This window comes from Dermacentor andersoni, chromosome 4 (genome assembly GCF_023375885.2).
Source record: "Dermacentor andersoni chromosome 4, qqDerAnde1_hic_scaffold, whole genome shotgun sequence".
Lineage (NCBI taxonomy): Eukaryota > Metazoa > Arthropoda > Arachnida > Ixodida > Ixodidae > Dermacentor > Dermacentor andersoni.
The window spans coordinates 12,360,110-12,385,711 of NC_092817.1; the positions used below are offsets into that span (position 1 = coordinate 12,360,110).

General features: G+C 46.7%; 2 protein-coding genes across 2 annotated transcripts in view; both read left to right on the forward strand.

Moving 5' to 3' along the window:
* LOC129386109 (beta-galactosidase-like) overlaps nt 1-3,271 on the forward strand; it is a 42,113-nt gene extending 38,842 nt beyond the window's left edge. The window contains exons 13-15 of the mRNA XM_055073389.2: nt 102-233; nt 1,347-1,592; nt 3,032-3,271. Of these exons, the coding sequence (XP_054929364.2) occupies nt 102-233; nt 1,347-1,592; nt 3,032-3,244 (591 nt within the window). The 3' untranslated portion in view covers nt 3,245-3,271. The remainder of the gene's footprint in view (nt 1-101; nt 234-1,346; nt 1,593-3,031) is intronic.
* A 4,791-nt stretch (nt 3,272-8,062) lies between these two features.
* LOC126535963 (beta-galactosidase-like) overlaps nt 8,063-25,602 on the forward strand; it is a 68,070-nt gene continuing 50,530 nt past the window's right edge. The window contains exons 1-3 of the mRNA XM_055073392.2: nt 8,063-8,205; nt 9,875-10,038; nt 10,302-10,452. Coding sequence (XP_054929367.2) covers nt 8,134-8,205; nt 9,875-10,038; nt 10,302-10,452 — 387 coding nt within the window. The 5' untranslated portion in view covers nt 8,063-8,133. The remainder of the gene's footprint in view (nt 8,206-9,874; nt 10,039-10,301; nt 10,453-25,602) is intronic.

The window sequence follows — 25,602 nt, forward strand, 5'->3', positions numbered from 1 at the left end:
TCGCCGAATGCACAATGGACGCTATTGGCCCAGGCTTTTTTATTGCATGACATGCAATAATAAAAAAAAAAGATATGCATTCAGTTCCATGCAATACGCAGGTTTACCGGGGTTTAATTTCGCGCATGGACGATGTGTACGATGTTATGATTCCGGTGAAAGAAGGTCAAAGGCTGACGGTAGTCGTAGAAAGCCAAGGAAGGATTGGCTACGGATTTCTCAACGACACGAAGGTGAGTTGCTGTCACGATGAGCATGTGCCTTTCGTCTATACTGCAGTTGAAGTTGCTAAGCCATCGCACATTCTCCTAGAGCAGTGAAGCTCTTAATGACAGAGATAACTGCGCAGTGGGATATGTTCACCCGAAAACCAAGTGCGCTGGATCAATAAGACACATAATGTCTCACACGTGGATGCTTTTTTAGTGCTGCAAAGGCGCGCGGGCTTCGGGCGTCCCACAAACCCTTTGTGTGAAATGGACTTCCTCGCCGTCCTTCGCAGACAATAAGTGCTATTAATACTGCGCGTTGAAATTTTATGCAGTTTTTTTTACTTTCGCCAAGTAATTCACTACTCATAAAATATGCCCATGCTTAGCACCTTCGTCGGAATGTAAGGCTGAATGACAAGCACAAGTGAGGGATTAGCGCTCAGAGCTGGTGCCCCGGTCCAGAAGCAAGGCCGCGGTAGCAGATTGGGCCGGCTTAGTTTTCGCTTTTTCGGGTTCTCAAACGTCTACTTACAAGGTTGAATCATGTAAATCATATATAGCGAAGCTAATGTCACATCAAGGAAGGAGAAATACCGGAGAAATACTTCAAACAAAAAAAAGGAAAAGAAAGGGAAAGTTGAGAAACCTCAACATTAAAGCTGAGTTCCCACCTTCGATCTTCTTGGGTCGCAGAAACTTGCGGAAGCAGAGAGTGAATAAGTGATCTTGTCATCCAGATTTCTGCGATTAAATTGCGTCTTGCCTGGACAAACTCTCAGACACAGTGACATTTACAAAGGCGAACATTCTCACATTTTACGAGCAAATGGTTCTAGATGTTCTATTTTCTCTTGGGCCTAACTTTGCCAATAATCGAAGTTTACGGGGACGAACCGCACGTAATTCAGCGTCAGGTGTCGCGTTACAGTGTGATACAACACTTAAAAGCGTATGCTACTGCCCCCGTATATTCAATCAGATCTATGCTACATTCTGGTAAAACGAAAAAAAGAAAATAACCAAGATCCAAGTCCGTTCCGCTGTTATCATTACTGAGGATAAAGAGCGCCGGTTAGCTAAACTAAAAAAAAAAATTATTTTTGTAAACGTCACCGTGCTGCTGGTTCCTTTCAGGGAATCATTTCGAACGTGACCCTATCTGGAGTGAATCTGACCGACTGGCAAATGACGTCCATCGACGAGAGAGGACATCTTGACAGAAATCACCTTCCGATCGAAAGCGCACACTCTTCGAAGGCGAACATGCCTACCGGCTGCATTGGCGCATCTACCAATGGACTGGCAATCTACGAGGCCAGTTTTCCGTTACGGGTGTCCCCTCCTAGAGACACGTTCATCAGGCTCGACCATTGGAAGAAGGTTAGTGAATGTCGACAACCGAGCCACACGTACGATGTGCACAGGGTTAATGGAAAGAGTGCATGAAAGTGAGTAATCAGCAAGGTATCTGTCGGAGCTGCTGAACCACGTCTTTTAAAGCTCCCTTTACCTACTTGGCCTATTTGGCCTACTTTGAATGGACTTCGGTCGATCTTGCACAATAAAAACTAGAGAGGGAAACATGGACGACAAGGAGGAGAGTAAAAAATAAAAGTGGAGGAAGAAAGCGCAAGTGCAAGAGGAGAATGAGAGGTCAAGAGGACGTGCGCAAGCTGCGAGCGTGCGATCCTCAACAGACGAGCAGTGCCGTCTGTTGCCAATCGCCAATCGCAACGAAGTTGAAGGTAGGGTACGGATACTTGGAGATGCTACGAAGTTTCAATTTGGATTCTATGATTGGATTACACCAATATATAATGCCGCAGTATCGTTTGACATTGTTATTGGAATAGGGTTGCCAAGTATAGAGTAAACGAAGTCGGTACGGAGGGGGGTAGCTGGCGACGACCGATCCTGTCAGGGTCAGCATTGGCCTGTCAGAACGTGCAATATAACTGTACAGTTTTTTAGTCCTGCCGTGTCACTGTTTACAAAAGGAAGGGGCAGTATAGCCGCCTGACTAACGAGGCTACTATACGGATAGAGGTACGGTGAACGGTTAGGGCTCACATCAAAACTAGAATCACGACAATAAAGAACTTGCCTTTATGCTTATCACAATGCTATCGGACACAAAAAGGAACGCACAAACGAGTTGTCAGGCATTATGAAATGGAGATGTGGTCTATTTAGTGTTATCCAGTAGATGAAAAACGAATGTCGGGACACGGGATATTTACTCAGAAGTCGGGACTGTCCCGCTAAATTCAGGATAGTTGGCAACACTAGACTGGCTGCGAGACAGCCAGATCGTGTGTCTGTTGATGTGCCCATAAGGTTTCGTGATTCGCGGAATACACGGTCATATGCAGCAGCTTACACAAAAAAGCTATCGCTGATCACCTTCGATGGTTTCTGTCCCAAACTAAAATTTCTTAGGCGTTTCCCTCTACTTTGCATGGGTGGCTGTATGGCCGAACAAACTGGACCGATCACGGATAAAGCGCTATCGAAGCAGGGCTAATGCCGGAGACAGTGACGTCAAATGTGTTGACTTGGTGTACCAACCCAGTGATGCCAGTGCTCGAGGTGTGTCCTCCTCGCAACGGTTTTAATGTGGTAATTGTAACGTGCACCGATCCTAGAGGTAGTGCAACATCACAGGCACTTGGATACCTCGTAGCATTAGCCATTAAAATGCCCAGCAGCATACCTTAGTAGGTTTGGAGGGCAGTTATCACTAGACTTCGTCCTCTGATGGTATCTGCCCAACTTTTTTGCTGTCTGTCTCTCTTACATTCCACGCTTTCATTGCGCAGGGTGCTGTCTTCCTTAACGGCTTCAATCTTGGTCGCTACTGGACACCCATGGGACCGCAGCAGACGTTGTACGTGCCGGCAGTGCTCTTCAAAACTCACAATGTGCTTCACGTCATGGAACTTGAGAAGGCGCCGTGTGGGATTGGATCCCGCGGCTGCTTCGTGAAGTTCGTTGATACCCCCGACATCAACGGCACCGTCCCATATTCGTGAAATCAATAAAGCACTGAGGCAACCAAATATTTGACAAAAGAGAACTTTATGCAATACGCAGCGCGGATGGACAGGAACGGCAAGGTCACATGAAGACAACCGCCACTCAATGGATGTGCTGTTCTGTTGCAGAACACAAGGTCGCGGGTTTGATTTACGACCGCGGTGGTCACAGTTCAATGGCGGCGCAATGCTCGTGTTTTGAGCACGGGGGACGCGTTACAGAACCTCGGGCGGTAAAGGTTAATTCGGAGTGCCCCTCTACGACGCCACTTGTATATACTTGGGTGACATAGCCCATCCAGCCATCAATCACATAAACAACAATCTTGCGGAGCCTTCAACTAAGTTTTGTTAGAAGGAGGTTAAGCTATGCAACCACAGACGCAATATTTGATCCCTAGCAAATCAACAAAATAATAAGGTAGTTGACTGGCTCCTCTCATGAAAACTACCTGTCAAGAACAACGCCCAAAAACTTGAGGCCGCACGAGCTACTGGAGCTTAGAATATATATCGTCCCGCTGGCGCTTTGGAACAGAACCCAGATGCCCGTCCCCAAACACACACAAATACGCGTTAAATCTGGTGCAAACGCTGGAGAGGGTCTCAGGGAGCTCTTGTGAAAAGTGGGTAAACAATTTTCAAGGACCAAGGCACATATTCACAGAACTTCTCTTGTGTAAAGCCTTTTCTCATTGGCGACTGTTTGCATGCCTACCAGGCATGACAGACACGTGGAAAATGGATAGATGTGTGATTTTAGCTCATGTACGGAAATAATTAATTAAAACGTCCGGATCCTTTTCTTTGCGTAAGTACACGTTGAAACACACAACAATCTTATGGCAACTTCTCGGCCGGGGACCAGCCTTGTCAAGAATTATTTTACAGGCGCATGACAGCTAGTATTGCTGCAACATTGCGCAACTAGTTGTAAAGAAATTGTAAACAGAATTGACAATTTAAAGCAAGTGGGATGACATACAGTACAATAAAGACTCGCACAACTTCCATATGCGCGACGTGCAGTACACCGCCACGACACCATTGTCAGACGAGCGTTATAACAGATACAAGGGAAACGCATTTCCAGGAAATGCATTTACCCACAGGAGCTATGCCGGCAATGCAATAACGTCATCACAGGAACAAGTTTTTCCATAAGTGAACTATATTAAAGGCCATGATGTTCCATGAATTTACACATTAAAGGCAACATAGCATTGCTGCAACATTGCGTAAATTGCAACAAAGCTGAAGTACTAGTCACAAATGAAAAGTGATGATCACCATCGTCACTATCGTTAAGCGACTGGCAACAGACACACAGGAAAAGCAAGCAGAAGAGACAGACAGGAAGTAGAATTACGTATTCCAGAGAGTAGATACTAACAAGAAATACGTTTTTTCAAAGGCATCCTTGACCGTCGGGTAAATACAGAAAACGGAGACAATACATGGCGCCTTTACGGAGGTGCATTGCACGTCCCGCATGCTGAAGTTATGCGCGTCTTTATTTCACTGTGTACAGGCACACTGTCTTTTGTATATTCTGCCTACAATTTTTTTACAACTCGTTGCGGAATGTTGCGGCAATATTAGCTGTCGGGCGCCTGTAAATTAATTCTTTTTCTCTTCTGTAGTGTGGTCGCCTTATCGCATAAGGGATATTTCCAAATTAGAATCCATTCAGAAAAAAGCTGTTAGATTTATCTATGGCCGTTACGACCGTATGTTTTCATTGTCATCCCACGCACACGACTTATCACTGGACCCATTGTCGTTTCGTCGCACGTGTGACCGTCTAATCCTGCTGCACAAAATAGTACACGGATCGACTAACATTGAAGCGTCCATCTCGCTAACCACACCTACTGCGCGAGTAATCCGACGTACTCACCCATTAAACATCGATCCCTTCGTTCCAAAAATAGATAGCTATAAGTTTTCTTTTTTCCCACACACTGTTGAATTATGGAATAGCTTAGATGGTTCTCTGCGTTCATTGCCGACTAATCAATTCCAGAAAGAACTGCCTAACCATGTTGGTTGACATTTTGTGTTCATAAATTATGTAACCCACCTCTGCTATGTCTCTAAATGAGATAGCAGTATTTGTAAATAAATAAATAAATAAATCTTGATAAAGCTGGTCCCAGGCCGAGAAGTTGCTATGTGTTTGCTGAGTTTTTCCACGTGAACTTACGCAAAATAGAAAAAAAATCGGAACATTTTGATTTAATATTTACGTATTCGAGCTGAAATCTCAGATCAGGCCATTTTTATGCACAATTAGCTTTGAAGAAAAACACCATCAGCGATTATTTTCATCGTAAGCGAATAGCCGATCGATTCTAGAAGGCTATTCACTTTTTAAAAGAGATGACGCTCTTGAGGGCGTATATTTGTTGCAGTGAGGGGTATTTAGGCAGCTTTGTTGTTTCATTGCGCGATTTCGCAAATACGGCCGTTAACATCAGTGGGGGTGCCGGAGCCCACTACGCAGTTATCGGCTCTATTCTCTGCAGAACAGAACGCAGGCGCCATCTTAATCGGAACACTCATCCCGTATTCTAGAACGTCCCTCCACTCAACTCTCTACCTCGAATAAATAAAGTAGATAGCAGCGCCACTCTTCGACAGAAGTGGTCACTGTGCTCCATCCACGACAATTCTTGAGAAGTGTAGCGTCTTCATCAGGGCAGCGCTGTGCTCAACTCGGTGGAATGAAGCAAAAGCTTCGAATCGAGGATCGTTTGTGAATACGGGGGTCACAGTATGTCGTTCCCAATGGCGTAGCCTGGCGGGTGGCACACTGAGCACGTGACAACCCCCCCCCCCCCCACTTCTATCCGGACAAAAAAATTCTGTATTAGTATGTGGCCTGCCCAGCCCCCCTCCTTTCTCCCTTCCCTTTCCCGTCCTCGATCAACTGAGTGCCAATCCACTCCCGAAAAAAAGAAAATTCTAGGTACACCATTTCTGGTTCCATTCCTCGGTATTGAACAAGTGAAGCGGAGGGGTTCGTTCCGACCTTTACCTGACTTTGCTCATGTAATCTGAACCGATAATTCGCGATCAAAATAATAACAGCAATTAAATCATTAATCGATTAACCGACTTGGGCGTCGATCATTCTCCCAGCTCAAGGGTAAGCCGTACAAACACTGTTCACATGTATCTCACAGACGACGTAGCTTCTCCTTTTCTCTGCACATAACCTGCACACGACACATAAACGACAGTCCGCCAATATAGTTAAAGGTCGTAAGTCGGTTCTCCGTCTAGAGACAAGTTATAAACAATCAAAGGGGTATGACTCTATATGAACTTAGAGTTCATGAATTGTTAATGATATTCATTTCATATACAAACAGTCCGGACAGATGAATGCTTTTACTTATTTCAATTAAGGGTGTTTGAACAGCGTTGAATGCAATCCAATCCAAGTATTCGAGAAAAGCGACTTGCGAATATCGAATATTTCTTTTTTTTTTGAGCAAGTTGAATTATAAAGCTTCCATGGAGGCCCTTTTGTAAAATAGGAGACGCTTATTTACGTTTTTTGATGCATGCGCGTAAAGCCGTTCACCGATGGCTGTCAGGTAAAATGAGGGGCTTCTAAATCGGACACATGTGCTTTCATTTGTTTAACGTTATGCCATAGGGAAACAGCCCGTCACTAGATGCACGTAAAATGGGTTCGTTGAAACTGATTTGTGATACTAAAGCACAACGCATTGTTTTAAAGGAATGCAAACACGGTTTCACTGAATAAATATTAGGTTGATTTGCTTAAATCGAGAGCGAAAATTCTTAAGAAGCGAGACATACTCATTGAATGACTTGAAACCATTCAACAAGAATAATCCGCGCTTATGTAAGGAATTGGTGCCTATGCGCCGCAACCTCGGCTCTCCTGCGACACAATTATTCCGAACAGTCATTACTTGCATCGGTTGCTGTCTCTTAGAACGGAAACGCACATTCGACAATTTCTAATAGGGAATTGCCGAACCGAATGCAAATCGAGTAGCAAGGACATTTCGATTTGATTCAAAATTTTACTTTACGACAAAAACAAAACTTTACGACAGAAACAAAACTTGTAAGCAACAGTAGATTCACAAAGAATCTGTTGCGCAACCGCTGTGTGTCGCTGGTTTACTATCATGCAGTCGGCCGTTACGATCGGCTGTCGTTTGTCCGAACACATCTTGCGTGCGAACGCCTCTGTGAAGAGGATCCGGGTCACGCAGCCCCCCCCTCCCCCCCCCCCCCCCCCAGTTTTGAGCTCCATCATTTCTCCTCAACAGTACTCTGAAGCATGATGGAAGTTCCACGAACACAATTTGTCAAAGTTATTCGCCGAACAAAGCTAGCTTCCCAGTCTTTACAATTCAACTTTTATCTGGCTGCATCCAAATCTTTTATAAAATGAATTGTCAGCTATTGTGTCGCCGTCATTTTAGGGGCTTCCACCGACATGCTCCTGCGAGTGTCCTTGGGGTTTCCCATTGTCCTAAGCACCTTCTTGTTTGGGCACCTAAAAAGAAAACACAGTCGCATCATTCAACTATTTTTCTTCATTCAATCAAACACATGCGCCAAAGGAGTGTACCGCGCCAGCCCTGTATACCTTCCGCTCATAACGACTCCCAGTTTAAGAGATTGCACAGCGACTTGATGAAGATGAAGCGAGTTCGCGAATACGTTCGGAGCATTGCCATCTGAAGGAGAGAGGGAGAGTGAACGACTGCCTCGAAAATAAAAAGTACGAACACGTGATCGATAAGATAATATGAGAGGCACGCCACAGTCTTCCCGCTTTCTGTCAACGAAGGCAAGCTCGCCCGCTTGGCTGTGCAGAACGCGTGTGCCGCTCGATGATGAACAGCCATGCCCAGCTCTTTCTTCTTACGCTGGCGTTATTGGCTCGCCCGGCAGCACTCCGAAACGTGAGTACACGAGACGACAACGACTTATAAGCACAGTGCGAGGCTTATGCTGTGCGATTCCGAACATCACTCGATCCTTAGGTCGTGCAGGGCTTTGTGAAAAAAAGCGAGATGTCGATTTATAGCGAAACGCCGATCACACGATGGGATTGAAGTCACATTTCCGGCGCCGCGCGCATATCGTAACCGCAGGCCGTTGTCGTTGTGGTCTGCCATTACGAAATAAAGATATCGCTTGTAGGTGCCATCATCGAACATGCGGCCTTTCCCTCAAAATAATGATACTCAAAGCAACTGTATCACCATTAAATTTTTGTTATAAACAACCAGAAGCAAGAACAACACACTTAATTATGCTTGTAGAGAACACAGCATAAGCTCAATTGTCAGTATAGAGAGGCAAACACAAATAAATAATGAAGAACCAGCCAGGAGAGCTAACTTGACGGGCGCATCGTGTATCCAAGGGTCCTGTAACGTAAAACTATTACAATATGTTTTTATTCCAATCTCCTGATGTCAAATTTGCGTAACCGCCGACGCAAGCATAGGGCGGTGACCCGCTGGGTTGTCTGAACAGACCAATCAAACGCTCTCGTCGTTCATAGGAGGTCACTTTTGTTTGCTTGGAAAACGAATAACATTGCCTACACTGAGCGGCTTGTCTTATCTAATTGGCTGACAAGAGGCGAGGAGCACGCTCAAGTGGAGAGGGATTCGATGGGGCCGAGCCAGTGCACTGAAAATCGATAACCGGATGAAAAGGGTGGGGCCGGCGTCGGCGATTGGTCCACTTTCCCTTACTTAGCTTGAGGTGGCTGGTCGAAAATCGCGGCGGCATGCAACGGAAAGTTAAGAATGCCGCTAAAACGGATCCTCAGCAAAGAAGAGTTGGCAGAGCGAGGTCGTAAACGTGCCGAAAGTGCTCGAAAACATTACACGGCCACGCAAAACGATTTATTGTACTAAAATAAACCCATGCTCTCCGGCAGGTGTGAGTAGCTATAGTGCCTGAGCGATCGGTGGCAGCCATCTTTTGTTTCTTTCGGAACGGGGCAACCTGCGGCTATTCAGAAGCAAATTCTGTTTCTTTCGGTATATTAATGCATCTTTAACGCGTACACGTCACTTGGACGCAGTGAGTTTTCGTGGTTATGTGACGTCGCGTGACAGGGAGGTGAAGTGGGTGCAGCCCGAAAACTTTTTACCAATAGCCGAAGGGAAGGCTAATGGCTAGAAGGCGTCGAATCAGAAATAACTATTTTTCTTTTGTTCTGTCAAATCATGCATAATCAGCGCGTACACGTCATATCAGATGCGGAGCTGTCGCGGTTTTCGTGACGTCGCCTGATAGACTGGTAAAGTGGGGGTGGGCCAAAAGAGTTTTTGACCAATCGCGGAGGGCTGATTGCAGAAATGGAATAGAAAAGTTTAGAATAGTTTTACGTTAGAGCGCCCCAATATGCAAGTAATCTGCTTATAAACGAGGTTCTCGGTTACACTAAGCCGTTCAGCATTTCGGCCAGTCTTGTTCTCAATAATTCGGTGATAAATCAGCAGCTGCATCAGTATCTAAAGGAAAAAAAGCAGTTAATCTGTAGAAAGCCCATGTCATATCTTGTTGAGGATAACGTTTGCTCTTTCTTTTTTTTTTTTGTGGTGTACGCAGACACTCAGGTCTTTCGTGATCGACTACGAGGACAACAGGTTTCTCAAGGATGGCGAGCCCATACAGATCGTTGCGGGTGGCATCCACTACTTCCGCACCCTACCCCAGCAGTGGGAGGATCGGCTGATAACCATGAAAGCGGCGGGACTCAATGCTATACAAACGTGAGGAGAAGTTTATTTTCTGTAGTCTCTGGTTCACTAATATCCCAGAAGAAAAAAAAAAAAAAAGAAGAAAATGAGCTTACGCTCATGCCTGGATAGAGGGGGGATGTCCGGATGTCAGTCGATCTGTCAGAGTCGGTCAGCCGGCCAGCATTCCAGCATGTCGACGCCTGTACGAAAGTGCAAAAGACAAAACTTTGAACGATCAAAAGGCACTGAAGTCATAGGTGCCGCACTGCGTAATTACTGCGCACCTGTCGCAGGTACGTCGAGTGGAGCAGCCACGAACCCGAGGAAGGCCGCTACGACTTCGAGGGCAATGAAGACCTTGTGCACTTCCTGAACCTCGCCAAGAATCACGACCTTCTGGTTCTGCTCAGGATTGGACCGTATATCTGCGCTGAAAGGGATTTCGTGAGTGCTCGTGAGCCCGTGTGGTTGTGTTTACATGGAGTATAAGAAAACAAAGGCTCAATGCGAAGCGCAGCATCGGCAGTTTCTCTTTTAGTGCGTCCCTTTCTCTGTTATCGATATTCTTTGGATTTCTCCAACTTCATTAACCGTGCCATGATTACGAGCGTTACCGTTACACCAGTTGGTTCAACCAGTTTACTTCGACTGATCGGCTGCTGCCCGTAAAAGCCATATATGCTAAACATTTGCACACACTTTATTTTGCAGTTCACTGTGTTCAGTTGCGCGTACACCATAGAGATACTTAAAGAAAACTGCTTAGCTTGTGTGCGCGACCATTTGCGTAAGTACGCTTGATGAAACAGAATCTACATCGGCCTCAAGTTGCGGTTGTCAGGATTGGGGGCTCAATCCCATCGCTCGTAACCCGTTGTCAAGATTGGAGTCCGGCATGAATTAGAAGGTAGCTGGCCCATGCCGTCATCCAACTTATCCACGCTGAGGACGTGATGAAGAGAAGGAGTGCTTCTCATCGAGAACGAGGAATATGGGTTTATTTACAGTATATACATGCAGTTCATCAGTCTAGCATGACCGCGAGAGAAAGTACGTCAGTCTAACACGATTGCTTGAGAGAGTGTCTCATCTCAGTCCAACATGAGTGCTTAAGAAAGTGTCTCGAGCATCCGCACAACAGCCATTTATAAACACTCGGTCCTCCCCCGATTCCAAGGTGGCGGAAACGTTCGTCCAGTCATCGTAAACACGCCGCCTCTCCGCGGGACGGTTTACACACACACACGCACGCACACACGTACGCACACACACACGCACACACGCACACACACACACACACACACACACACACACACACACACACACACACACACACACATGCACACAGGTTCACGGTCCGAAACCGACAGCACGCGTACTTCGAGAACTCGGAGCGGACCCTCGCAGTGCGCCCGAGTAGCCATTGTCTTGCGTCTTGGTCGGCGCGTGGGAAGGGGCCTCCGACGACGTTCCCGCGCAACTCCCCCACTCATAGCAGATCAGGTCCGCGTTGGTGGGTTCGGTAACAATAGTTGTGACTCATTCAGTCACAATGGCGATTTAGTGACGCCGTGGCTAGAGGTTTGGGGCGGCACTCTAGGAAACGTTGACGCCCGTTGTCGCAACTGGCTGGCAACACTTGCACTTCAGCTGGGCCGTTCTTAACACGGTGTATTCAGCCGTTCAGAAAGGATAGTCGTGCACCCGAGCTTTTACCCGCGGCTATTTCATGTCATGCTAGAGTTCGAGGTTATGTTCGTTTTCGATTAACGATTAGCTGCAACGCTGCCGTAGTAACTTCACAGGCTGAGACCGACATCAGCCCGCTGTAGGACGTTCTCTGCAATCTAAGCACCGGCGACGATTTCCTGAAGCAGCATTGGCAGGGAGCAGGAGGAACGCACGGCGGGCAGAAATTCGTTTTCGTGCTCTTTAGCAGCGCGAGTCTGAGTTTCGTAATTTCACATGTTCGACACCGCGCATCGTTCCGTAAACTCAGACTGGCCTTTCCTTAACTATTTGGTCTGAGCCTGCTGGTGTCGAACGGATTGGTATCGATAGAATCGATGTTATGCGAAACATTTTGCAAATAGCTGACTCTTCAGCACTGTTTGGGGTTCCGCAAAGCTTTACCAGGTGGACCAATGCGTTTGTGTAAATCGAGTAGTTGCGTGTGTGATGCATGTATGTGGGACGACTACAGCGAGACGACGACCACGTTGACGACGATCACATGACGGCAACGGCACGATTTCTACTGTGGCTGTTGGATGCAAATTTATACATGGCGATTGTTGGGTTTTGTATAGGTACTGAACGGGCGTTAGCGAGACAAATATAGGTTGTGACGTGATCGGCGGCTAAGTGTTATACAGTCTTACGTACTTACAAAAGAAAAAGAAGAAACGGGTACCTCGGTTCTCTTTCCTTTCGTATGTTTATGTCACGTGGTCTATATTAAAACGACGATGGCATTTACGCTCAGGTGGAGAAATGGCAAAACCTGATCAACCTGGGCTTATCACGAAGGCGATGCAACGTCGCACAGTTTCAGTCTATCGTTGGCTGCTACGAAGAAAGTACTGAAGAATGTGTTCCGATCCCGGAGACAGTGCCGCCTAACAGAGCGTCCAAAGCGTGAGCTGTCGCGAGGAAAGAAAACGAGAAAGTGGCACGAGACGAACACGCGAAACGTCTCAAAGAGCTCTACAGTTGGATTTGACATGATATGAGTATACGTGCGATCGTGGCTTAGTCTGGGACAAGTGCCCTGAGTTTTGCCATGGGAAATGGGACGTCGCACCAAGAATGTTTTTGAACATTAAATGGCAAGAAACACCGACAAAATACTTAGGAGTGCCCCTGCAGCACTACTCTGACAACGAGCCTTATTGGAAAAAAACAAACAGAGGTGTTACGTGAGAATGCACAAAAGTGGAAAGGTTGGGATAAGTCGATTTGCGCACGAGCCACGACGAGCAACTTATTTCTCGTAAGCAAGCTATGGTATGTAATGCCAGTTTTCCATTGCAGCAGGTTAAATGTACGAAAAATGCACAGAGTGTTTGCGGTCTTTATTTGGAGCTCTCTATGAAAAAAAAAAGCCAAACAAATCTGTTTCAAAGAGGGAGTGATGGTGGGCTTGGTTTAGTGCATCTGTATGTGAGACAACACGTCAGTCGATTTGTTTTTCTTAGAGATGTAGATGATACCTTTCTCAGAACTATGATTCAACTGAGGCTCGGTAAAGTGCTACCGGAGTTTGTTGTGTCTTCGGTGTGTCAGCAAGAAGCAGTACGGGGATACCTAAATGAAATGGTGTCATCTTTCCGATTCTTATCGGTGCGTTTTTCTTTGCAATATTTTACTGATGTGTCACGTAAAAAACTGTACAAGGACCTTGTGGATGTGTTATTTCCTGTGCCATTGTACCGTGAATTATAGTGTGCAGGCAAAGGAAAGATGTTTTGTAACGCGTTAAAAAAATGCTCGTTGCGCCAGGGGTTAAAACTTTTTTGTTTAAGCTGCACAGAGGAACCTTACCCTTTAAAACATGGTTAGAAGAAAAGGGTTTAATTGTTCCGTGGGGTACTCATTGTTTGCTATGCAAAAAAAAAAAAAAAACAGAGACAAGTGAGCATGTGTTTTTAGATTGCTCGGGTGGAGTGTTTTTCTGGGACATCTTACAGAGACCATTGAAAAAACAGTGCCCATTAAGTCCGCATGGAATCCGCTATCTCACGGTCGAAAACGACGATGGTGTGCCTTTTGATCTGATTATGCTCCTGGGCCTGCTCAGTATATGGCGAACCCGGACTGCTGTACACAATGCGGGTATCGACGCTTGACCAGTTCACGAAGATTTTTGCGAATCTGTGTCTCATTTTGTCGAAATGCAGAAGGTGCAGACGTATCTACCAGAGTGGGTTCCAAGATTAGAAATGTTGTTGCACATGCCGTAATACTGATGAATTGTAGTCAGCAAACAGCTGACGGTTCTCGGTACTAGGATCTTGTTATTCTGTTCTTCTGAGCTCGTAAACTCTTTGTCAAGCGAGGCAATAAATAAAAACAAAAGCGATCGTGGCTTAGTGGTTAGAGCACTGGACTGCTTTGTTCGACGGCAGTGGCTCAATTCCACTGTCTGTCATGCTTCTTTTTTATCAGAGAAGTCCGAAGTATGACGAGACAAGGCAGACCGACCTACCTACCACGCTACAGTAATGTGCCTAGAATGAGCCAAAGAATGTTTCACATTAAAATTATACAGATCTGACGCACAAGTTGGGATCTGTGAAGCGAAACTTCCGTGAAGCAGTTAATTAAATGCTCTGAAAGTAAATGCGGCGTGCACAACTGTCTTTATTTTCATAGTTTTTAACGTGTAATCTCATACAATATTAATGTTCGTGCGCTGCGCATGTCAACACTTTTTTGCCATGCAATATTTATCTTTATGAACTACACAGTTCACAAGGTATGCTGAAATGCTGACAGCATGCAATTCATGCGAATCCACACAGTCACACGTTGATGGAGTGATATCACGAGAACAAAGGCGGTGTTTGATATTTTTCGATGAAAGAGTGACGAGGAGAGATGCATGGAGAGAGATGTACGACTGGAAAGAGCATGGTAAGATTGAATATTATTCGACTGTCTTATTCAACCGCTTTAGCCAAATGGAAACTGGTGCATCGGCTATTGCATCAGCTTCCTCTCGCGCGCACGTGCTTCGTGACGGCAGTCTCCTGGAAGAGCTACTTGGCGTTAATTGGCACGAGAGAAGTATGATTGCGGTGGGGTCCTAATGTTTATGCTATAAAGAAAAGAAGTTTTGGCCTAATAGTTAGATCACCGGGCTGTTGTGCTGGAAGTGGTTCATTCCCATATTCGGGCACGTATTTTATTACGTAGTTGGTAGCCACGACGATCCACTTATTTCCGAATGTTGACGTCAGAGAGGGTTCCAATAGGTTCATTCCCATTTGTTCGAACGGTGGGCAAGGAGGTTCGATAGGCTATGGCAATCCCGCTGGCTTTGTAGGTGGTGTCTTGCGTAGCTGACAGTCTCAGCGTGTCTTGGCATGCTGGGTGACGTGGCGGTCAGGCGCAGTCAGCATATATACTCGTCTGGCGTCCTCGCGAACGTTCGGGAGAATTAGAGGTGGCTTGCCGTTGGATAATTATACAGGGCGTGCAGAACCTCTGGCCGCAGGACTGAGGGCACAACGAGAAGGTTGTTGGTGCGGACTGGTGAGAAGCTTTTCTTTACGAAGAGGTAGTTTTGTAGCGAAAACGAATATAATCCATGCGACTGTAGGGTCAAAGTCGGCTTTGCCTTCGAAGGCTTCGTAAAGTTTCGGATAGACTCGCTGCTGTTCGCCGAAGTCGTCTACCGGTCGAGTGCCCCGGCAATGTATACGTGACCAATCGTACATTCCAGCGTTATCTCTAGTGCTCGCGTACGTCCTGAAATGTACACCCCTATTGGCGTCGCGCACGCAATCTGCAGGGGGCCCTATAACGTAACACTATTCCAATATGTTTTTCTTCCAATTTCCTGACGTCAAATTTCCATAACCGCCGACGCAAGCATCGGGCGGTGACTCGCAGGGTTGCCTCAACAGGCCAATCAAACGCTCTCTTAGTTTATAGGAGGTCACTTTTCTTTGCTTTCAAAATGAATAACATTACCTACATTGGGTGGTCTTTCGTTTTTAATTGGCCGCCAGGAGGCGAGGAGCACGCTCACGTGGTAAGGGTTTCGCTGGGGCCGAGCCAGCGCACTGGAAATAGATAATCGGATGAAGAGGGTGGTGCCGGCGCTTGCGATTGGTCCGCTTTCCCTTACTTTGCTTGCAGTGGCTGGCCGAAAATTGCGGCGGCATGCAACGAAACGTTCAAGGGCCCCTCACCAGGCCACATAGAAAATTTTGGTTATATGCTAGAAGTTGTTAGGTGTCCTCTAGGGAGCGTTCTGCTGCAAAAAAAATTTTCAAATCGGCTCATTAATAGCCGAGAGAGAAATATTTCGGTGCCACGAACTCATGATTGCAGGGGGCAAGCTCCACTGCATCGCCAGACTCTCTCTCTCCACTCGACCCGTCTAACGAAAGCGAAACCTTCCCTGCGTTCTCCCACGCCGGACCTCGAGGATCGCATGACAATACGTCACGGGCCCCACCTTCACTTTCTTTTTCCTCGCTTTCATTTTCTTTCGGCGATGCGCATTTCCGCTGGCGGCGTTGCGCGCGAGCTGTTACCGTTTCGCACAGCGCATGATTTTGCACGCTGTACGCATGGACACATGACTAGTGGTATAATTCAGTGATACACGAATACTGAGGCAGAAAAAGCGGATCGCATGGCATGATCACGTGATGGAACACGGTAGAACATGGCGTAGTTTTGGTACCGGCGCACGTGACTACACGACGTGGGAACAAGCAGACGAAACGAAAGTACATCGCTCTTTCTTGGGTGCGAATTAAAACAAAACAGAAAACACATGGACATTGCATTTGTGTGTTTTATCATTTCTCTAAACTTCAATTCGTCTATTCCAGCAACAGCTCACAAATAACAGATGTTGCCTTGAATAATTCTCGAGGTCACGTGTCACGATGATTGGCGTCACAATGCGAGCACGAGTACGCAGGCGCCAGTACACGCGTACGTCATCCTCCGGGTTGGAGCGCGGTGGCCGCGGGGATAAGGGAAAACGGTGTTCGGATTGAAATTTCACATCTTTGTGCTGCGCGTAGCGATGTAATACTTTGCAGACACGATTGTTATCGCGCAATGTATGCTCTGCGCTTGTCAGCTCAAAATGGCCAGACCTGGTGAGGGGCCCTTTAAGAATGCCGCTAAAACGAATCCTCAGCAAGGAAGAGTTGGCATAGCGAGGTCGTAAACGTGCCGAAAGCACTCGAAAACATTACACGGCCACACAGAAAGCTTTATTATACGCAAATAAACTCATGCTCTCCGGCAGGTGCGAGTAGCCATGTGCCTGAGCGATCGGCAGCAGCCATCTTTTATTCCTTTCGGAACGGGGCAAACTGCGGCTATTCAGAAAAAAATTCAGTTTTGTTCGGCATAATATTGCATCTTTAACGCGGTCACGTCACTTTGACGCGATGGGTTTTCGTGGTTTTGTGACGTCGCGTGACAGGCAGGTGAAGTGGGTGCAGCCCGAAAACTTTTGACCAATAGCCGAAGGCTAACGGCGAAAAGGCGTCGAATGAGAAATAACTCTTTTTTCTTTTGTTCGGACCAACCATGCATAATCAGTGGGTACACGTCATATCAGATGAGGAGCTATCGCGGTTTTTGTGACGTCGCGTGACAGACAGGCGAAGTGGGGGTGGTCGAAAAAAGTTTTTGCCCAATCGCGAAGGGCTAATTGCAGAATTGGAATAGAAAAGTTTGGAATAGCTTTACATTATTGCGCTCACTGCAGTGATTAGACTTGCACGGACAATGGCCGATCGTCCAGTCCTCGCAATGTGATAGACACTGTCTTTCCGACTGAAATCGATCAGAATGGCACTATATATGTTAGATTGAAGACCGTCCCCATCGATTGTTGGCCCACAAAACTGTGAAGACTTCTGTCTTTCTTGAGGGCGACTGGCCTATGAGAACGCTTTTGACTTGCTCAGGCCCTCCACGTGCGTGCGCGAGCTCCTCACCGCATCTTTCATCCCTCTCTCTCTCTCTCTCTCTGTCACGCATTGCCACGGAGCAGAATTAGTGAAGCATAGGTGTATTTACAAGTATATACAAGTTACAGCAACGCTACATGCACAAGATGGCTGCCCGAACCAGCCGCACGCCCTTCTCGGCAAATCGTCCTCTTTCTTTATAGTCATACTATGACTGTGCCCCACTGCACCGTAACATCACGCCCCGTCAGAAAGCCGCCGCCTCAGTGCTAGTGTTAATAAGGGCGAGGTCGCAGTGAAGTAGGGTTTCAGCCTAGAAACGTGGACGACATGGGCAGACGATGAACGATAGTCCAGCGGGGATACTTCGTAGTTTACATCGTCGAGTTGACGCAAGATCTTACAAGGCCCTATGTAGCGCGGGAGAAGTTTTTAGGAATTCCGATGCGGCGGCATGGTGACCATAGAAGAACTAGGGACCGAGGGGAGAAACGAACGTCTAAGTGGTGGGTGCCGTATCTCGTCTTCTGGGCAACCTGGAAGGCAGTGAGCCGTGAGTCGGCAACCTGGCGAGCTGAGTGAGCCCTAGTGAAGTCGCAGGCATACTCAGTTGGAATGTTGGTCGTGGGTGGAAAGAGTATCTCGAAGGGCAAAGTTGGGTGGCGGCCGAACAGCAAATAAATAGGAGAAAAAACCAGCGGTCTCGTGACGGGAAGAGCAAATTATATTTATAAGCAATTATACGCAAATGTTATTTACGGTAACGTGTCGTCCCAGTCACGTGGTCCGGAGAAACGTACATAGGATAGCATCTCCGTCAACGTCCGGTTGAGCCGTTCAATTAGTCCATTGGTCTGAGGGTGATATGCGGTGGGTAGTTTGTGTACGGCAGAACAGGAACGAAGAAGCTCTTCAACAACGCGGGACATTAAGGTGCGGCCGCGATCAGCGAGCAGCTGCCTCGGCGCGCCGTGATGTAGAATGACGTCATGCAGAAGGAAATCCGCAACGTCTGTAGCGCAGCTTGTTGGCAATGGTCGCGTGAAGACGTTACGCGTCGTAGTCTGTCGCAACAGCGACCCACTTGTTGCCGGTTTTCGACGCTGGAAAAGGCCTATAGTAGATCGACGCCGGTGCGAAAGAGTGGTTCGGCTATAGAGATATTGCGCTATGTTGTACCAATGTACCTGATATATACCCTTTTCGAAGACGGCGCGAAATTAATGCACCATCACGTCTACTTAGCTAATTATATCGGCCGTTTCTTTAACCGAACACTCGATTCTCTTACATTTAATCTCGTAGCCATCACAGATGCGGGACAAGGTTTCACAGACCAGGGGCCGAATCTTATAACGGTTCGGAATACAAACCGTTCGCTTCGCCGCTTACGTCACTAAATGTGCCACTCCCAAGCAGGTGGTGGAAGAAGGGGAGGACGCGACCAATAGATTAGAGGGTGCCACCTCTGAAGTGTACGTCATTATATGACGCGCTAATCGAGGAATTGCAGAATGTTTCTGCTTGGTAAATAAATGTAAAATATAAATCAAATATTATACGCCAAGTTCTGAAGTATAATCGTGTGGTGCCTGGCGTTTACGCAATGCAGAAGTAATTTATCAATCTCCTTCTTTTTCACTCTCAGCCGACAGGCGGTATAGCAAGCGTAAATACATTACGCTTGCAACACTATGTCGTCTGTTACCTGGAGCTCGCACGATGCACGCAACAGGAACGCACTGCCAGCACTTTTAAGTAGCGAGCGCGACAAAACCGTGAACTGATTCTTAGGGACACCTTTACTTGCCGACTATATCAATTTTCCTTCTTTTTTCGCCCTTCGTCATCGGCTCGGACTGGACTCGCTCGCCGCCGCGCTGCCGCTATTCCTGCGATCTGTGCCCCACGGCGCGTCGCGAGATAAAAGCAATGGAACTTGAAATCAAACATTACGATACACGGGCCCTGCATTGCCTGCGCGAAGTAAAATCGAAGAGTGTGGTGCTGACGGTGCGCGCTGTGCGGTGAAATTGAACAGTGTTGCACTCCCGAACTAGAAAAAGAAGGGCAGCCAAATAAGATATCTCCACAATATCTTCCCATCCTGACTGTATGGTTTCATCAGCCGAACGAAGGAAGCGTTGAACCAGCCTAGTTTGAACCCTTCTGATTGCTGAACGGCGATCTGCGTGCTATTCACGCTGGCGATAGCACGGGGAATTCGATCTCACCTTGCAAATATCCCCTTGGCACTGGCTTTTAAGCGGAGGTCATGGGAAAGCTGACTCTGCCCTTCTACCGGCCAACACAGTAAGTGCGAGAGCAACTTTGTGGACAGTCTCGGCAGCAGTGATCTAGGTCATTCCGACCTCTGGGAGCTGCAGGCCGGTGGCTATGAACCGCAGCGCGCAATATTCTTTCCTCTGCGTGGAATGACCACTGGTACGCTTGCACCCGAGTCTCCTCCATTCGATAGCGTAGCCTGCAAAAGGTCTACTTAGAAAGCCGGCAGGGGTGGTGCAACTCATTATCCTTCATTTCTTCGAACGCGTATCGCACTTCCAGCCGTGGTTGATACTGAAAGAGTAACGCCGCCACGCCAAGCAGACGACGAGGGCAAGTAATCGCCTCCGAAGCAACCAACGCACGCGCGAGCTACGCCCGCGTGTCTCCGGGGTCGGGCGACCGGCGCGCGTGGCCAGGGTCGCAAGCCCACAGCCAAGCCACAGCAACGGAACCCAAAGCGGACTACCCCTTCGCCGGTTCCTACGACCGGTTCGCTTTGAAGATGATTGACAGATGCGTGAAGCATTCAAAAATTGCGATACCGCCCCGCTGCCTCTGACGACCTGTAACGTAATCAAAATTCATTATTTCCTCGAGTGACGGCTCGCCGCGACGCTGACAGATCCTCGGAACCATATACCCGTGATATGGGTCAGATAAGGTGGAAAATAACATAATGCGAGATGGCATCCATCATCAATCCCTGCAATAACCTTGAAACTCATAGGCAATATGATTGTTACCTGTTAACTCGCCTGGTTTTTCCCTAATTGTACAGCTCTTCTCGTGCAAAATTGCCAACTGGAAACAAGAGTCGCAAGGATTTGAGAAATTGAGCCATCTACTAAGGGAGAGAGCCAAGGCAACAGCCAAACAGGAAGGAAAAGCGAAAATTAACAAATGTAACCGTTGTTTATGAAAATATTCATGGATCAACATCTTTTTATTTAAAAAGGAAGTAGAGAAAACGCCGCCGGAAGTGGAAGACAATTCCGTATGTTCTGAATGAAGCTTCTACAGTTATCATTCGAGCCGCTTGTTGCCACTTCTCTGCTATGCTTATGTAGATGTTTTTCTAACCTTCCGCGGTGGGCGCAATACGTGCAGCGTCGTAGCTTCCTGCGCCATACTCGGTTGTACGCGACTGGCGGCCACGCATCGTTACGTAACTTCCCAAGTAACAATAAGAGTCGGTTGTGGCACTTAACTTGTTAGAGCAGTAAACGAGGGATCCAAAAGAACTGTGATTGTTCTGCGAATATATATTTCTGTATATTTCTTCCAGCGATAATTCAAAAAACGCTACTATAGTCGGATACAATTTAAGAGGAAGCTTAAGCTCGGGCCAAACTCAGAGGCGGCCTATTCAAATACACGTAAAATGCTAAAAGGTTTTTCTGAGATAATCCCTGGACCGATCTTAATGAAATTTATTGCATTTGAGAGAGGCAGTTAAATTCTAGTGACTGTTTGAAGCGGAATTTCGATTAATTGTCTGAATTCTGTTAAAAATATCTTCAAATATTCGACAGTTTGAAGAAATATAAGCACGAAGTTTACAAATCCATAGCTCTGCATCAAAAACAGATCTCGCGGTTCTGTAAACGGCATCCATTAGACCATTCAAAGCGGACAAATTCGATATATCATTTTACATCTTATGTGAATTGGTTACGTTGTTTACAAGGGTTCTGCAAAAGGTGTATTTCTATATTACAAAATTTTTTGAGATTCATATGTAACATATCACTTTTGTCCGCTTTAAATGTACTATTAGACGCAATTTACAGAATTGTGATATCATTTTTGGTTGCCGAAAGGCAGAGTTGTAAACTTGATAGTCTCGTTTTCTGAAAATTTTCGATTTTTGATAATTTTTAATAACAAATTGACGATATAAAGCGAGAATTCGAAACCAACAGTCACTAGAGTTTAAGTTTTTCTTTTAACTGCAACAAACCTCGTCAAATTTGGTGCAGTTGTTGCTGAGAAAAACGAATTCTCCTTTTACGTGTATTTAGATGGGAGCACCCGAGCTAAAGCTTCCTCTTAAGTCGGCAATGAAGCCCCGCCCACGCCCTCATAACTGCCAGCCACTGTTCCTCCGCGAGGCTGCAGATAATTCGTACTTCAAACCTCTTCTGATGCCCAAATATAGCGGTAACTACAAAAATAAAATTATTAGCGCGTAATCTTATACCTTTCCCCTCGCCTATTATAGTGGAATGGCGAATGTCTAATTCATTATTGAACTAAAATAACATGCTTGCTTCGCTACAACTATTTGTTGTGAAGTTTCATGAGTAAAACGGGTTCAGCAGTGAAATGAACTGCACAGCAGACTTTTGAAGAGTGAAATGCTGAGACTTGATACATTTTGTCCATGTCTGTTGCACGCTTCAGTGTTTCCGGCGATGAAAAGTCTTTTGAAGAGCAGCAGACGCTCCGGAGGTATCAAGTACGACGCCATATTGAAAAGGCCGCATGACGACGACTTTGTTTGCTTCTGTCATTGGCTGGCGGAGTAACAGAACTCCGCGCGGTCCGTGTTCCTTTGTTGCCAACTACTGTTTTTAAAGTTCTATTCGACTAAAGTAATCTTTATTTTTCACTTTCAGTTCTTTACTTGTTTTTGTCAGTGTTCTTCCTGCGCTTCTTTCCTGCGCGATTCCATTTGGCGCGGTTCTTTGTTTGCCATGTAAAGGAGAGGTGTATCGCACAGGCATACCTGTAAAATACACCTTATTTCAATTCTCTTTTGTGGGTTTACGCGTTTTTGTGGCGAATGGTGGGCATTATTCACATTTGTACTAGTAAAGGACCCCCCCCCCTCATTTGCATAGAAATGTTACCTTGGGTTAGCGCCCCCCCCCCCCCCCCCCAAAAAAAAAAAAAATCCTGGGTACGTGCCTGCACTGTGCTCTTATTGTTGTGCCTTTCTTTTTGAATGCTGCAAGGCCACTGTTTGGGGCTCGCGCGGGCCAGCGCGTCTTTCGTCTTTGAGCTTCAGGGCTTTGCAGTTCACCGCAGCGGTCGTCGTTGCTGCCGGGTCTGCCATAAGGGCTCGTTTTATTTTCCTCTGCTCTTTCCCCGACCCTTCAAAACTGCCACCCTGCTACGTGAAGTGTTTTGCGGATCTGTTTGAAAATGGCTAGGTACTGGTACTTGAGCGAGGCATCCTGCGATACGGCTGCTAAACGAGTCCTGCACGCTTATTTACGCGACTGAAGGCAGACAAACTCTGCGCTTATCAACCACCTGCCTGGTCGGTCCATATCTCCTGTCCGGTCAGCTTATCCGGTTCGACCAATGAGTTATGAACCCCGTCGAAGGTTGCGGCGGTGCCTCGGAGGAGGCGACACGGCTCGTTAAATGTCAGACTGCGCACACGTAGCAGCTGCGCGTCTCGTTCAGTATTTTACCAAATACGAGAAAATTACTCGCGGCTTCCTGCAAGCTGCGCAACGTGACCGTGACTTCTGCTACTTAAAACAGACAACAGATCTATAGCTCAAAAATTTTCTTCTGCTGTGCTGCTTTGAGCCCCGAGTGCCCTTGTTACGAAATCGGGGGTCCGAGCAGTCCAGGGCTGGTGCTGTGCCGGGTGCCAGGCGAAAGAGAAGTCCGGATGGACGAGAAAATAAGCTTTATTTACAGGAATTTACATGATGCGGATCAGAATAAAAAAGTCATGAGAGAGCGTCGTGCACCTCACTTAAGTAACAACTCGGTTCCCCAGGACTTTCCTAGTGTTCTTTCACTGCACTCCTCGCCGGCAGCGGAGACGGAGATTTTCCGTTCACCCGCTCGACGTTGTCGAGATGCCTGGTCTTTGTAAGGTACATTAACACAGAAAGTTGGACAAGCTGGTGTTGATGCATTAGTTGCGACATAGTTTGCTGTGACAACAATGTAGACGAGTTACAACAAATGAGTGAGGACCTTAACACAGAGAGTGTAAGAGTGGGATTGAATATTAATATGCGGAAGACAAAGATTATGATGAATAGCCGGGCAAGTGAACAAGAGTTCAGGATTGCCAGTCAGCCTCTTGAGTCTGTGAAGGAGTACGTTTACCTAGGTCAGTTAATCACAGGGAACCCTGATCATGAGAAGGAAATTCATAGAAGAATAAAAATGGGTTGGATCACATACGGCAGACATTATCAGCTCCTGACTGGAAGCTTACCATTATCATTGAAAAGGAAGGTGTGCAATCAGTGTACCTTACCAGTGCTGACATATGGGGCAGAGACTTGGAGGCTGACAAAGAAGCTTGAGAACAAGTTAAGGGGCGCTATAGCGTAAAACTGTTCCAAACTTTTCTATTCCAATTCTGCAATCAGCACACCGCGATTGGTCAAAAGCTTTTTTAGACCACCCCCACTTCACCTGTCTGTCACGCGACTTCACGAAAACCGCGATAGCTTTCCATCTGATATGACGTGTACACACTGATTATGCATAATTTGACTGAACAAAAGAAAAATACTTATTTCTGATTCGGCGCCTTTTTGCCATTAGCCCTAGGCTATTGGTGAAAAGTTTTTCGGCTGCACCCACTTCACCTGCCTCTCACGCGACGTCACAAAACCGCAAAAACTTACCGCGTGAAAGTGACGCGTACGCGTTAAAGATAGATTAATATGCCGAACAAAACTGAATTTTCTTCTGAATAGCCGCAGGCTGCCCCGTTCCGAAAGGAATAAAGGATGGCTGCCGCCGATCGCTCAGGCACTGGCTACTCGCCCCTGCCGAAGAGCACGGGTTTATTTGCGTGTAATAAAAGTTTTTGCGTGGCCGTGTAATGTTTTCGAGAACTTTCGGTATGTTTACGACCTCGTTCTGCCAACTCTTCTTTGCTGAGGATCCATTTTAGCGTCATTCTTAAGCTTCTGTTGCATGCCGCCGTGAATGTCGACGAGCCACCGCAAGCTAAGTAAGAGAAAGCGGACCAATCTCAGACGCCGGCACCACCCTCTTCATCCGGTTATCGATATTCAGTGCAGTGGCTCGGCCCCATCAAATCCCTCTCCACTTGAGCATGCTCCTCGCCTCTTGTGAGCCAATTAGATAAGACAAGCCGCTCAGTGCAGGCAATGTTATTCGTTTTTCAAGCAAAACAAAAGTGACCTCCTATGAACGAGGGGAGCATTTGATTGCTTTGTTCAGACAACCATGCGGATGACCGCCCGATGCTTGCGTCGGCGGTTACGCAAATTTGACGTCACGAGATTGGAATAAAAATATATTGGAATAGTTTTACGTTATACGGCCCAAGGACCGCGCATTGAGCGATGGAACGAAGATTGCTAGGCATAACGTTAACAGACAGAAAGAGAGCGGTTTCGATCAGAAAGCAAACGGGTATAGACGATATTCTAATTGACATCTAGAGAAAAAAATGGAGCTAGGTAGGTCATGTAATGCGCCGGTTAGATAACCGTCGGACAATTAGGTTTACAGAATGGGTACCAAGAGAAGGGAAACGCAGTCTAGGATGGCAGAAGTCTAGGTGGAGCGATGAAATAAGGAAATTCGCGGGCGCTAGTTGGAATCCGTTGGCGCAGGACAGGGATAATTGGAGATCGCAGGGAGAGGCCTTCGTCCGGCAGTGGACATAAAACAGGCTGCT